Below are 12016 nucleotides of genomic sequence, written 5' to 3'. Positions count from 1 at the left end.
CCTCCATGAAGGCAGTTGCCAGACTACTGTCTGGGCCCACCACAGGTAGGGCTTGCTCCCTACTGTTAAGGACAATGGGTTACTTCTCCCTAAAGGCTTGTGACCATCAATTTGGTCCCTGTAGGTGGGGTTTACACCCTACTGGTAATGGTTTCCAGGGTGGGCCTGAGAACAGGTCAACCCCAGGCTCAGTGACCTCCAAAGTTAGGCTGCCATCCTGAATCTTGTCACATGTATCCCCCCAATCCCTCTTCCTATTGCATGTATACCCCTAGATCGTCCCCTTTCATTGCTGTATAACCTATAATACAACCCTTTCCTGTGGTGTATGTCTACCTGTAATGTCTTTACCTGTAATGAGTGGACTTGCACGCCCCCAAAGATATATAAGCCTTGGTTAGCAATAAGGATTCCCCTTGACCTCTAGTTGGCTTCCCCTTCCTCTCCCCTGTCCTCGCTCCCCTGTTTCCTTTCCCCTTGGCTTCCTTCCCCTCCCCATCTCTCCACGTGAATCACCACATGAGGCTGAGGTGAGCATGCTACCATGAAATGTGTCTGACTCCATTATTTCAATCACTTCTATCTCTCATGCTCTCTATGACTATATATTATAATCTCTATATATTTCGACCATACAATTGTGCTTATGGAACTCACGATTAGTTGTGGGGGGCTGGCTTTTCCCCCACAGTATATGATTACCAAGAGGCTTGTGTGCCTCAAACGCTACAAAAACCCATTGTTGAATAAACTCTGGGCTCTTTCCCCTCTTCTTGCTTCACCTGAGAATGGAGTTGAGCCCCCTTTTCTATCTTCTTTGTCTTCTTTAATTGCACATGTCATTCCTTGGGCCTTTTTGACTGTGGGGCTAGACTCTACATCCCCCTCAAGGGGGATTCATAAAGAGAATTCTTTTTAGGAGCTTGTTTATGAGTCTGTTTTGTGTTGAATGAGGAACTGGTGTGGAAGAAGTTAAGTCTGTTGGCACCGTGATTACTTATTGGACTGTGATCCAAAAGAGTTGAAGGTCAAACCACCAGCCTCTCCATGGGCAAAAGATGGGGCTTTCTTCTGTCAAAAGTTAGTCTTGGGAACCCATGGGGGCAGTTCTACCCTGTCCTATGTGGTCACTATTGGTTGGCATTGACTCAATGGCAGTGAGTGGTTTGGGGAGGTTTAGAGGAGGTCAGAGAAGCAGACGACTAGGGTACCCTCAGGACCTTGGACAGGCCTCCTGTGGCCTGTCCCAGGGGGCACAACAGGCCCTGGGGGCGGGGGGAGAGAGAGAAGCAGACCACTTTGATTTTATCTTAGAAAGTTCAGAGAATTAATAGTAAATGAGAGAAAAATCGATGTCCAGAGGTTTTGGAGAGAACAGATTTGGGCTGGGAGTGGAGCAGCAGAGATAAGAACCTGTTTGTCAGGGTATACCAGCCTCTAACACATCATCATGGGTCTGGTAGGTGCAATTGTACAACAATAAGTAAAGATTATAGTAAAGTTAAAGAGAGCAGGAGGGATTGAAATAATGGAGTCAGACCCATTTCATGGTAGAATGCTCACTTCAGCCTCACTTGGTGGTCCACGTGGGGAGAGAGAGAGAGAGAGAGAGAGAGATCTTTATTGCTAACCAAGGCTTTTATATTCTCTGGAGACCTGCAAGCCCCCTAATTACAGGTGAGGACATATGTCACAGGAAAGGGTTGTGCTATAGGGTAATACAGTAATGGGAGGGGCGTAATCTAGGGCTATACACAATAGGAAAGGGGAGGTAATGGGAGTACACATGTGACAAGATGGGCAGATCCTAGATTCAGGATGGCAACCTAACTTTGGATGTCACTAAGCCGGTTGACCTGATCTCAGGCCCACCATAGAAACCATTGTCAGTAGGGTGTAAACCCTACCTACAGGAACCAGACTAATGGTCGCAAGCCTTTAGGGAGAAGTAACCCATTGTCCTTAACAGCAGGGAACAGGCCCTACCTGTGGTGGGCCCAGATAGTAGTCTGGCAACTGACTGCCTTCAGGAAGGTAATTTGACATTCATTTACCATTAGTTGCATGCAGTGTCCTAAATTTAACATCTGTTTGGGGGAGATGACTTGGGAGAAATCCTTCTGTTTCCCATACCTGTTGTCACTTGTTGGAAGCAAATTTTGGCACTCCAGATGCAAGTGGGATTTGGTGGATTTTGCAGCCCCCTGTCACATAATAAAATAGGATCCAGTCAGGGTAGATCCCAGTTCTACCTTACAAATCTGGCTAGACCAGAGGATGTACACTGGTACTGATAGGAACTGGAAGCAGGGAATTCAGGACCAGTGGTGAGAGTGGCGATATCGGGAGAGTGAGGTAGAAAGGGGGAACCAATTACAGGGATCTATATATAACCTCCTTCCTGGGGGAAGGACAACAGAAAAGTGGGTGAAGGGAGATTTTTGGACAGTGTAAGATATGACAAAATAATAATTTCTAAATTATCAAGGGTTCATGAGGGAGGAGGAGCCAGGTGGGAGGGTGAAAAAATGAGTAGCTGATGCCAAGGGCTTATATGGAGAGCAAGTGTTATGAGAATGATGAGGATAATGAATGTAAAAATGTGCTTTATACAATTGATGAATGTATGGATTGTGATAAGAGTTGTATGAGCCCCCAATAAAATGATTAAAAAAGAAAATATTGTGCATCATGAATACAGTCTCTTTCTGTGGCTTTGCCCTTGCTTCAGAGACTTGGGTAAAGATTTAAAATTGGGTAACAACTGTTCATTAAGCAGCTGACCTTCACCAAGTACCCTGCTCCATGATTTGATCTCTCTCACTTTCACAGCCATGTATGCAGTCAGCCTGTTTCCTTCTCATTTACATTCGGGGGAAAAAACATGTTCCTGAGAGACCCACCAAACTGTCCCATCACACAGACACTGGGAGCAGCTGGGTCCGAACCCAAAACCCGCTCCTCCTGAATCTGCAGCAGGCTCTCTCTTCTCCTTTCCTGACGTGTCCTCTTCCTTTCGTCCTCTCTCTCCTTCCCACTCTCTGCCCCTCTTTCTCTGTTCCCAAACATTAAAAAAACAAAACATTTACAGACTGCATTCATTTTTGTTTCTTTCATTTTAAAGTTGCCGTATTTGCTCCTCTCTCGCCTGCACCCTTCCTCCTCTCATTTAAATGAGATTACTTCTTGTCCTTGTGATTGCAGCCCTGGTGGTGTAGTGGTTACCAGAGGGGCTGCAATCCACATGGTTGGAAACCAAGGGCAACCCTGTGGGAGAAAGACTGGCTGTCTACTCCCTTCACCAGTTACCGCCTCAATGGGTCACTATGAGTCAGCCAGAACTTGCTGGCAGGGAGAGGGAGTGAGTTGCCCCTGTGGTAAGGACCCCTGGGGGCACTGCTGGATGTGGGCTGGACTGTGAAAGATTACAGCCTCCGAGTCCTCAGGGCTCTGGGATAGGATGCTTTGCCTCCCAGCCCCACCCTAGTGGGTTAGGTGATCCCTAATAAGAAGGGGCTCCTTCTCTGGATCCCAGAATCTTGCTTAGTTTCCCTATTGAAGCTCCTTGCAGCTCTGGGATACCTGGACCAACTCCTCCCCTCTGGCCCCTCCCTGCCACCTATCATTAGACGATCCCTGAGAGATCACTGGGTGAACTTCAGTCTCACTCAAGAAGAGGCTGGAATTCATTCTGCTCTACTTTCTGGATCTCATTTTTTTCAAAGGCTCTGAAGGAAGAAAACCCTGAATTTTGAATCCTGAGTCTGTTGAAGGCAATTTCAACAAAGGTAATGTTCTGTTTTCTCTAATTAAGCAATAGTTTAAGAAGTAGAAGAAAATCCCTCATGTTGAATCTGATTTTGCTGCGGAGATTGTATAGTGTGAGGAGAATGCACACAGCAGCCTGCAGGGTAAATCCTCCTCTGGTTCTGTTTGTTGAAAACAGCTGTCCGTGTTAAAGAGTATTCCACATCGTCCACTTGGTGCGCATTTCAGATGGTGAACAGTACACCTGCTTGGTACTGCGCTCCTTCTTGTCCTCTGCCTGTCCATTTGTGTTCCTTTTATCTAGCATGGGACACCTACAGAGCCCACTATTTGTGCTTCTTTAGCTCCACTGAGGCAGCCGTTTGGGGGTGAGGGGAGATGCATGTTCCTGTGCCAGCCCCATGGCAGGCATAAAAACCGCAACCTGGTGTCACTGTTCCAGTGTTACGGAGGCTATAACTTGCAAAGCTTAAGGAGGTCATCTCTGTGAGAGTAAAGGGTGAGTGGGTTGGAAAGGGGGAACCGATTACAAGGATCTACATGTGACCTCCTCCCTGGGGGACGGACAACAGAAAAGGGGGTGAAGGGAGACGCCGGATAGGGAAAGATGACAAAATAATAATCTATAAATTATCAAGGGCTCATGAGGGAAGGGGGGAGCGGGGAGGGAGGGGAAAAAAAGACCTGATGCAAAGGGCTTAAGTGGAGAGCAAATGCTTTGAAAATGATTAGGGCAAAGAATGTACAGATGTGCTTTATACAATTGATGTATGTATATGTATGGATTGTGATAAGAGTTGTATGAGCCACTAATAAAATGTTTTAAAAAAAGAAAAAGGACGTCATCTATGCTCAGACTGGTCGTTAGCAGCAGGTGCAGTGTCTCTGAGACCCTCTGAGCACAGGGTACTGCAGGACACCACCATTCCCAAACTCCCTGCCATCAAGTTCATGCCTACCCCGAGCGGCCTGGTAGGAGAGGGTGGAACTAACCCTGTGGGTTTCTGAGACTGTAACTCTTATGGGAGTAGAAAGCCTGATTCTCTGAAGGAGCAGCTGGGGTTTTGAACTGCCAACCTTACAGTTCACAGCCCAATTCATCCTTCCCACAGTTCTTACCACTGTACACTGCTGAGTAATTCACAAGGGCGATGCTGGAGAGGGCAGACCTGACAGCCTGTCTTGTGCTCCCAGCCTGGGACTGGTGGTAGGTCCACATCTGGATTCTTGTTGAAAGCAAGGGTTTAGAAAGCAAGAGAAGGGATCCTAGAAAGGAGGCCCACCTGGAACCCACCTGGCTCTCAATTGCTGATACCCCACACTGGAAATCTTACTCCTGAACTTTGGGGCAGCCAAGGAGCACAGGGAATTTTGGCTCCTCTCCATTTATGACAGTGACTATTGTATTATTGTTGTGATATCTTCTAACCAATATTGATGGTTAAAAGAGGACAGGAATCAAACCTCCTTGTGAAAATAAACAAATGCATTTACCCTTCGAATACGTAATGTGAGTATGGAGACCATTTTTGGAACAGACTACACTGCCAGCTTCCCTAAAAGAGTGGTGGCGAGACAAGCAAGTCGGAGGAGGCCACACAGCAGGATTATCAAGCAGTAAAGTCAGGATACAGTGGAAGCAGACCTTTCACGGGTCTACACTAAAAGAGCAAAAGTAGTGAGATGTCACCCAGAGCTGACAGATCCTTTTTTTATTTTTTGAAATCATTTTATTGGGGCTCATACAACTCTTATCACAATCCATATGTACATCAATTGTATAAAGCACATTTGTACATTCATTTCCCTCATAATTCTCAAAACATTTGCTCTCCACGACGATGCTTCATTTAAAAAAAATCTATTCTGCCATTCTGTGGCTTTTTTTAAAACACATCTGTACATTCATTGCCCTCATCATTCTCAAAACATTGCTCTCCACCTAAGCCCCTGGCATCAGCTCCTCATTTTCCCCCTCCTTCCCTGCTCCTCCCTCCCTTATGATTCCTCGATAATTTACAAATTATCATTTTGTTATATCTTGTTATATCTTGCCTTGTCCGATGTCTCCCTTCACCCACTTTTCTGTTGTCCATCCCCCAAGAATGTAGATCCTTGTAATCGATTGCCCCTTTCCAACTCGCCCCTCCCTCCCCCAGTATCACCACTCATACCACTAGTCCTGAAAGGATTCCCTGTGTTTCCAGTTCCTATCTGTACCAGTGTACATTTTCTGGTCGAGCCATATTTGTAAGGTAGAATTGGGATCATGATGGGGGGGGTGGCGGAAGCATTTAGAAACTAGAGGAAAGTTGTATGTTTCATCGTTGCTACATCACACTCTGACTGGCTAATCTCTTCCCCGAGACCCTTCTGTAAGGGGACGTCCAGTGGCCTGCAAATGGGCTTTGGATCTCCACTCTGCACTCCCCACACCTCATTCACAATGATATGATTTTTTGTTCTGATGATGCCTGATACCTGATCCCTTCGACACCTCATGATCCATGAACTCATAGGCTGGTGTGCTTCTTCCATGTGGGCTTACATCTGGCAGGGCCCTTGGGCTCATGTCTGGGGTTGTTAAAAACCAGCACTGATCCCTGGTTGGCTGGGACCCAACAATGTCCTCACTTGGCAAGGTTCTGGGTGGTCAGGTTCATGGCTTCCAGAATCCTGTTTCTGGTATGTGGTGACTCATCAGTTAGATATAGGAGCCCTGATGGTGTAGTGTTTACATGTTAGGCTGAGGTTCGCATGGCCAGCTGTTCGAAACCACCAGCAGCTCCTTGGGAGAAAGACTGAGCTTTCTACTCCCCCTAACACTTACAGCGTGGGAAACCCACTCAGAAGTAGCTATGAGTCAGCTGTGGGTATGTTTTTGTTTTTTTTTTGGTGTGTGTGTATTGTTTGTTTTAAGCTGTGCATTTTTAAATCATTTAGACTGGTTAGGTGCCTTTCCCTGTCCTTGTTAATAATATCATCTTTATCTTTTATTCAAAGTTCAGAAAGTAAATACAAGATTTCTTAAAACAATTATGCTTTGACTCTTGAACAATTAAATGTCTTTAACCTTGCTATCCCCAGAAAAAAAGAAAATGCATTTACTAGCCTCAACACCTGGAAAACCATTTTTCTTTTTACAGGAAGAATCAACTAAAAAAACTTACTACCTCAACTCATGGCAACCCACAGGACAGAGTAGACGTATCCTCATGGGTTCCAGGGCAGAGCTTCACAGGCGCAGAAAGCCTCCTCTTTCTCCTGTAGAGCAATTAGTGGTTTCAAATGGCTGACCTTGTATTAGCAACCCAACATGCAACCACTGCATGCCCAGGGCTTCTGAGAGGAAAAATACACTATATGAAACATCTCTCTTTTAATTAGGAACATAAAGTACATTTGACATAAAAATTCATTTGACAGCTATTTTTTTTCAGTTACACAATCTGGTGAATGAATGGTGTGGACACAAACTATTGCCCAAAGGTTAGCCCAATTACTAAAACTTACTGGCTGGAATCATGGACATTTGTTCTCCATTTTGGCGGGCCAGGAATCTGGAAGCAACTTAGCTGCTTTCCTCAAGCTCAGGATCTCAAGGACAAGGTGGGACCAGGGCTGTGACCCCTGGAGGTGCCACTCCACTCAGGGGCAAATCCACTTCCTGGCTTGTGAGTCTTTGCCCACGGCTGCCTCACAGCACCACAGCTACCTACCCCAGAGCAGGTGACCCAAGGGGGAGGGTCCAAGACAGGGCCAATCTTTTCTTGACCAAACCTCAGAATGACTCCCCAGACCTTCATCCCACACTCCAGGGCACACACAAGACTGCATAGCAGAGGCAGATGCTGAGTCACCCATGGGTAGTGAAAGTAGAGACAGAGAGAGGTGAGTGAGTGCGATGAAAAGGAACTTTGTTCAGTCAAAATCCTAGATGCCTTGCCTTTCAGAGTTCATAAGAATTTGTGCAGATGTAAAGAAAGCTCCACTCTCAGAAGAAATCAGATGACGAGTAGAACATATAGTTAGCCTCTGAAAGCGGGGTTTGAAACTGGTTCCTTCTGGTTCAACCCCTGCTCAGAATTTGCATTTCCATCCCAGATAAACTGAATTGGAAACTACATCTCAACATGATCCTCAAATGTAGGAATCCCTGGGGATCTTTGGTAGATTCTGGAGTGGAAATGCAAATTCTCAGCAGCAGCTCAAGCTGGAATGAATCGGTTCAAAACTGTGCCTTTTTTCTCTGCAGAAATCATATTCCTTATTTCCACAGGTCATGGGAGATCAAAAACTACCTGTGGTTTTGGTATCTGGATTTGAAGGACCACATAGTATATGTGAGGATCATGTTGGATATCTGCAGAAACACTTTAATCTCATTACCATGCAGGAATTTTTGGAAAATAAAGCACAGTTCAGCCAAACGATCCAAGCTGTCTACATATGGGCCGGACAGCCAGCCATCGACCAGGAGCTGCTGCAGAGCCTGCCCTCCTTGAAGATCATTGCCAATGGAGGAGTAGGTTTGGATCACCTGGACTTGAAGCTCATTGACCGTTTTGGTGTGAAAGTGGCCAACACACCACAGGCAGTCTCCAACCCCACTGCGGACATGGGGATGGCCCTGTTGCTGGCTTCAGCCAGGAGACTGGTGGAAGGTAAAGTGCCTACTTAAGTTGTTGGTTTTCCAAGAAATTTACTGATAAACGTTTGCTGAGGTTCATGTTCAAATAATTTTAAATATGTGGCTATCTTCAGATTACTCCTGTAATGCTTGTCTAGTTTCCCCACACCATGTCTGTGACTTTGTTTCCCAGGGAATTTGAGCCTCTTTGGTGATTTGCAGCCTGCTTAGTAGCCTCCAATCCGGACTTTGCATCTTTCTTTAATGGTTTCTGCTTCTTAGCTCATTTACTCAGTTGACAGCTCGGAGAAGTATGGTGAAGATTCACAACCCTGATGCAGCTCTTTCTTGATATTAAGTGATGCCACACCCTTCTGTTCCGTTCAAAGAGCTGCCCCTTGTTCTATACAGATTATGCATGAGCAAAATGAAGTATTCTGGAATTCTCATTCCTCACAGTGTTATCTAGAACTCATTATGATCCATGTATTTCGATACATTTGCTTAGAAAATGAGCATCAGCAATGATATCCTTCCTTCCACAGTCTCTTCTGGATCCAGCTTGAATTTCTGGCTGTTGCCTGTAAACGTACTGCTCTAACAGTTCTCTAATTCAACAATATTTTACTTATGTGTATTGTTAATAATGGTGTTTGGTAAATTCTGCATTCTGTTGAATCACACACACACACACACACACACACACAAACCCACACAAAGATACACACATAACCACCACCAATTTCTAAAATCTCTTTCTTGGGAATTAGGTCAAGGTTTGCAGGGCAGATCAATGTACATTTCATAAGTATGTTTCAACACCTCCCATCAGTGCCCTCAGTACATCATTGTTTGTTTGGCTTCCTCCCTGTTTCTTGTTTGTGTCCCTCTTAACAGTCTAAACTTTTTCTTTTTGGGGATTACTACCTTTTGATCTTAAACAGCGACTATTCTAACGCATGGGTGAGTTTAGTTCCAGGCCTGAAAGTTGGCTAAAGGGCCATAGCTTTGGGGGAGCTACCAGTTTATCCAGCCAGTACGCTTGATCCTTCTTATGATTTGGTGTTTTGTCTCACATTTTTCTCCCAGAACCTACTAATAGCATGCCTTACAACGTAGTTGGTAAGAGCCACCTTTCTTTAGAATGGGCACAAATATTAGGCTCTTCCTTTTTGTTTGCCAGGTTTCCTTGCATGGATGAGTTGACACCTCTAACAGGAGATCAGTTTGTTCAATCTTCTCTTAGGTTTCTGTCGACTCCTGGAGCCTTGTTTTTCACTAGTATAAGTACAGCTGGGACTTCTTCCTTTCCTACTATTGATCATGAAATGACTGGATGTTTGCCGAATCTTTATGGTACAGTGACTCATATTTCTTCCATCTTCTGTAGATTTTTTTCCTGAACTGTCCAATAGTTTGCTAACCAAAAGAACCTGTCAATGTGATTTGAGGCTTGGCGCTTTTCTTCAGTTCTTTCAGCGTGGGTGATGCTGAGTGTATTTATATCCTGCAGATTTTCCAACTCCAGGCCTTTGCATATTTTGTTATAAGACTCTGTCTTCTGGATTGGCCCTTTGAAATCTTCTGTTCAGCTCTTTTGCAACGTCTTTTCTTCCTTATACATTAGCTGTGCTACATTCAACAGTAATTTTCAGAGTCTCTTTTGAAATCCACTTTGGTCTTTTCTTTCCTGTCTCTTTAATAACATTTTGCTTTCCTTGTGTCTGCTGTCCTTTGTGTGATCTCAAAACTCCTCTGATCTTTGGCCTCGATGGTCAATGTGTCAAGTCTCTTATTCAGATGGTCTGTAAATTCTGGTGGAATATGCTCAAGGGCATATTGTAGCTTTCGTAGACTTGTTTGAATTTCTTTAGGTTTCAACCTGTGCTTGTACATGAGCAATTGACCTGTTCCACAGTTGGCCCGTGGCCTTGTTCTGACTAATGATACTGAAATTCTCCATCATTTATTTTTACGAATGTAATCAATATGATTCCTGTATAATCTGACAGTGCCTATGTATAATCATTATTTGTGTTGCTGAAAAAAAATTATCTTACCCAATTCCATCATGCAATCTCTCGAGGTCTTTTTGCTACCTCGGCTATATTTTCCAATGGCTGGTTTTTGTTTTGTTTTGTTACCAACTTTCACATTTCAATCAATGGTAATTACCAATACATTTTTGTTGCATGTTTGAACAATTTCTGACTGCTGGATCTGTTAAATACCTTCAATATACTAATCTTTGGCATCAGTGATTGGTGCCAAAATGTGAAATAACATTGTGTTAAATTGTCTTCCCTTTAGTTGTACGGATACTGTACTAACACAGCACTGCACTTTAAGAGTGGCCTTGCGATGTTCTTTTTGATGAGGAGTGTGACACCATTCCTTGTCATTTGTCATTTCTAGCATAGCAGAATATATGCACTGATTTAAAATGACCACTACTACTCCATTTCAACTCCCTAGGGAATAGAATATGCATCTTTATACATTCCACTTAATTTTTGATGACTTGTACTTTTCCCCAGATTCATACATGTGCATTTCACATTGACTACCTATGGATGCTTGTAGGGAGCCCTGATAATGGAGAGCAGAGGTTCTCAACCTTCCAAATGCCAGAACCCTTTCATACAGTTCTTCATGTTGTGGTGACCTCCCCAACCGTAACATTATTTTTGTTGCTACTTCCTATCATTTTGCTACTGTTATGAATCAGGCGACCCTGTGAAAGGTTCGTTCGACCCCCAAAGGGGTTATGACCCCCCAGATTGAGGATGTAGACGCTCTAAGTTGAGCTGAGGTCCACATGGTTGGCAGTTGGAAACCCCCAGCAGCACTTCAGCAGAAAGACTGGACTTTCTACTCCCATGACAGTTACCATCATGGAAACCCTTTTCCAAGTCAGCACTCTGAGTCAGCACTGAGTCGATGGCAGGGAGTTGTGTCCTTGCTTTTTATGGGTACTGCAGCTCTGTGTTCTCATTAGTAGTGTAGCATCCACAATGGAAAGTTCCACTTGCTTCACTTGAGCTACATCCTTAAAGTGGACTAAAGCCTGTGAGTGCCTTCCAACCTGCGGGTCTCATCTTCTGGCATGATATCAGACAATGTGCTATTCAAAACATGTTCAGTGGATAGTTTTCTCAGAAGTGTATTATTTATTTCTAGTTTGAGTCCGTCAGGAAACTCCACTGAACCCTCTCCACCATGGGTGACCCTGACAGTGTTTGAACTACTAGTGTCGGAGCTCACAGCATTATGGCAGTGTGTAGCCACCACAGCCCAAGAACTGATAGCTTAGTGGTGGGAAATGCCCATAGAGATCATTCATCAGTGAGTCACACTTGCTACCTGGGGTATCAGCTACAATTGAGTAAGTGGAATCCTACCTATTCATAGAGAGACATCTCTGTGCATAAACCCAGGAAAGATCACAAGCAATTAAGCCTTCTCCAATCCTTTCCAATGGAGACTTGATATGAAAGTTTGGGAACTGGGTTCTTTCTATTCTAGGTTCCCAGTTAGCACCCAGCAACAACTTGTTTCTTCCAGAAAGCCTATCTTTTTTTTTTTAAACATTTTACTAGGGGCTCATATAACTCTTAT

General features: G+C 44.4%; 1 protein-coding gene across 2 annotated transcripts in view; it reads left to right on the top strand.

The window, feature by feature from the left end:
* The window catches only part of LOC142427307 (glyoxylate/hydroxypyruvate reductase B-like), a 40315-nt gene that overhangs the window by 5183 nt on the left and 23116 nt on the right, over positions 1-12016 (top strand). The window contains exons 2-3 of one of the 2 annotated variants that reach the window (XM_075532545.1): positions 3726-3788; positions 8048-8432. In XM_075532545.1, coding sequence (XP_075388660.1) covers positions 8051-8432 — 382 coding nt within the window. In that variant the 5' untranslated portion in view covers positions 3726-3788; positions 8048-8050. The remainder of the gene's footprint in view (positions 1-3725; positions 3789-8047; positions 8433-12016) is intronic. The other variant, XM_075532546.1, reaches the window with a different exon arrangement.

The sequence above is a fragment of the Tenrec ecaudatus genome, chromosome 15 (genome assembly GCF_050624435.1).
Source record: "Tenrec ecaudatus isolate mTenEca1 chromosome 15, mTenEca1.hap1, whole genome shotgun sequence".
Taxonomy (NCBI): domain Eukaryota; kingdom Metazoa; phylum Chordata; class Mammalia; order Afrosoricida; family Tenrecidae; genus Tenrec; species Tenrec ecaudatus.
Note: the sequence above shows the minus strand (reverse complement) of the source record. Positions and strands in the feature narration are given on the sequence as shown.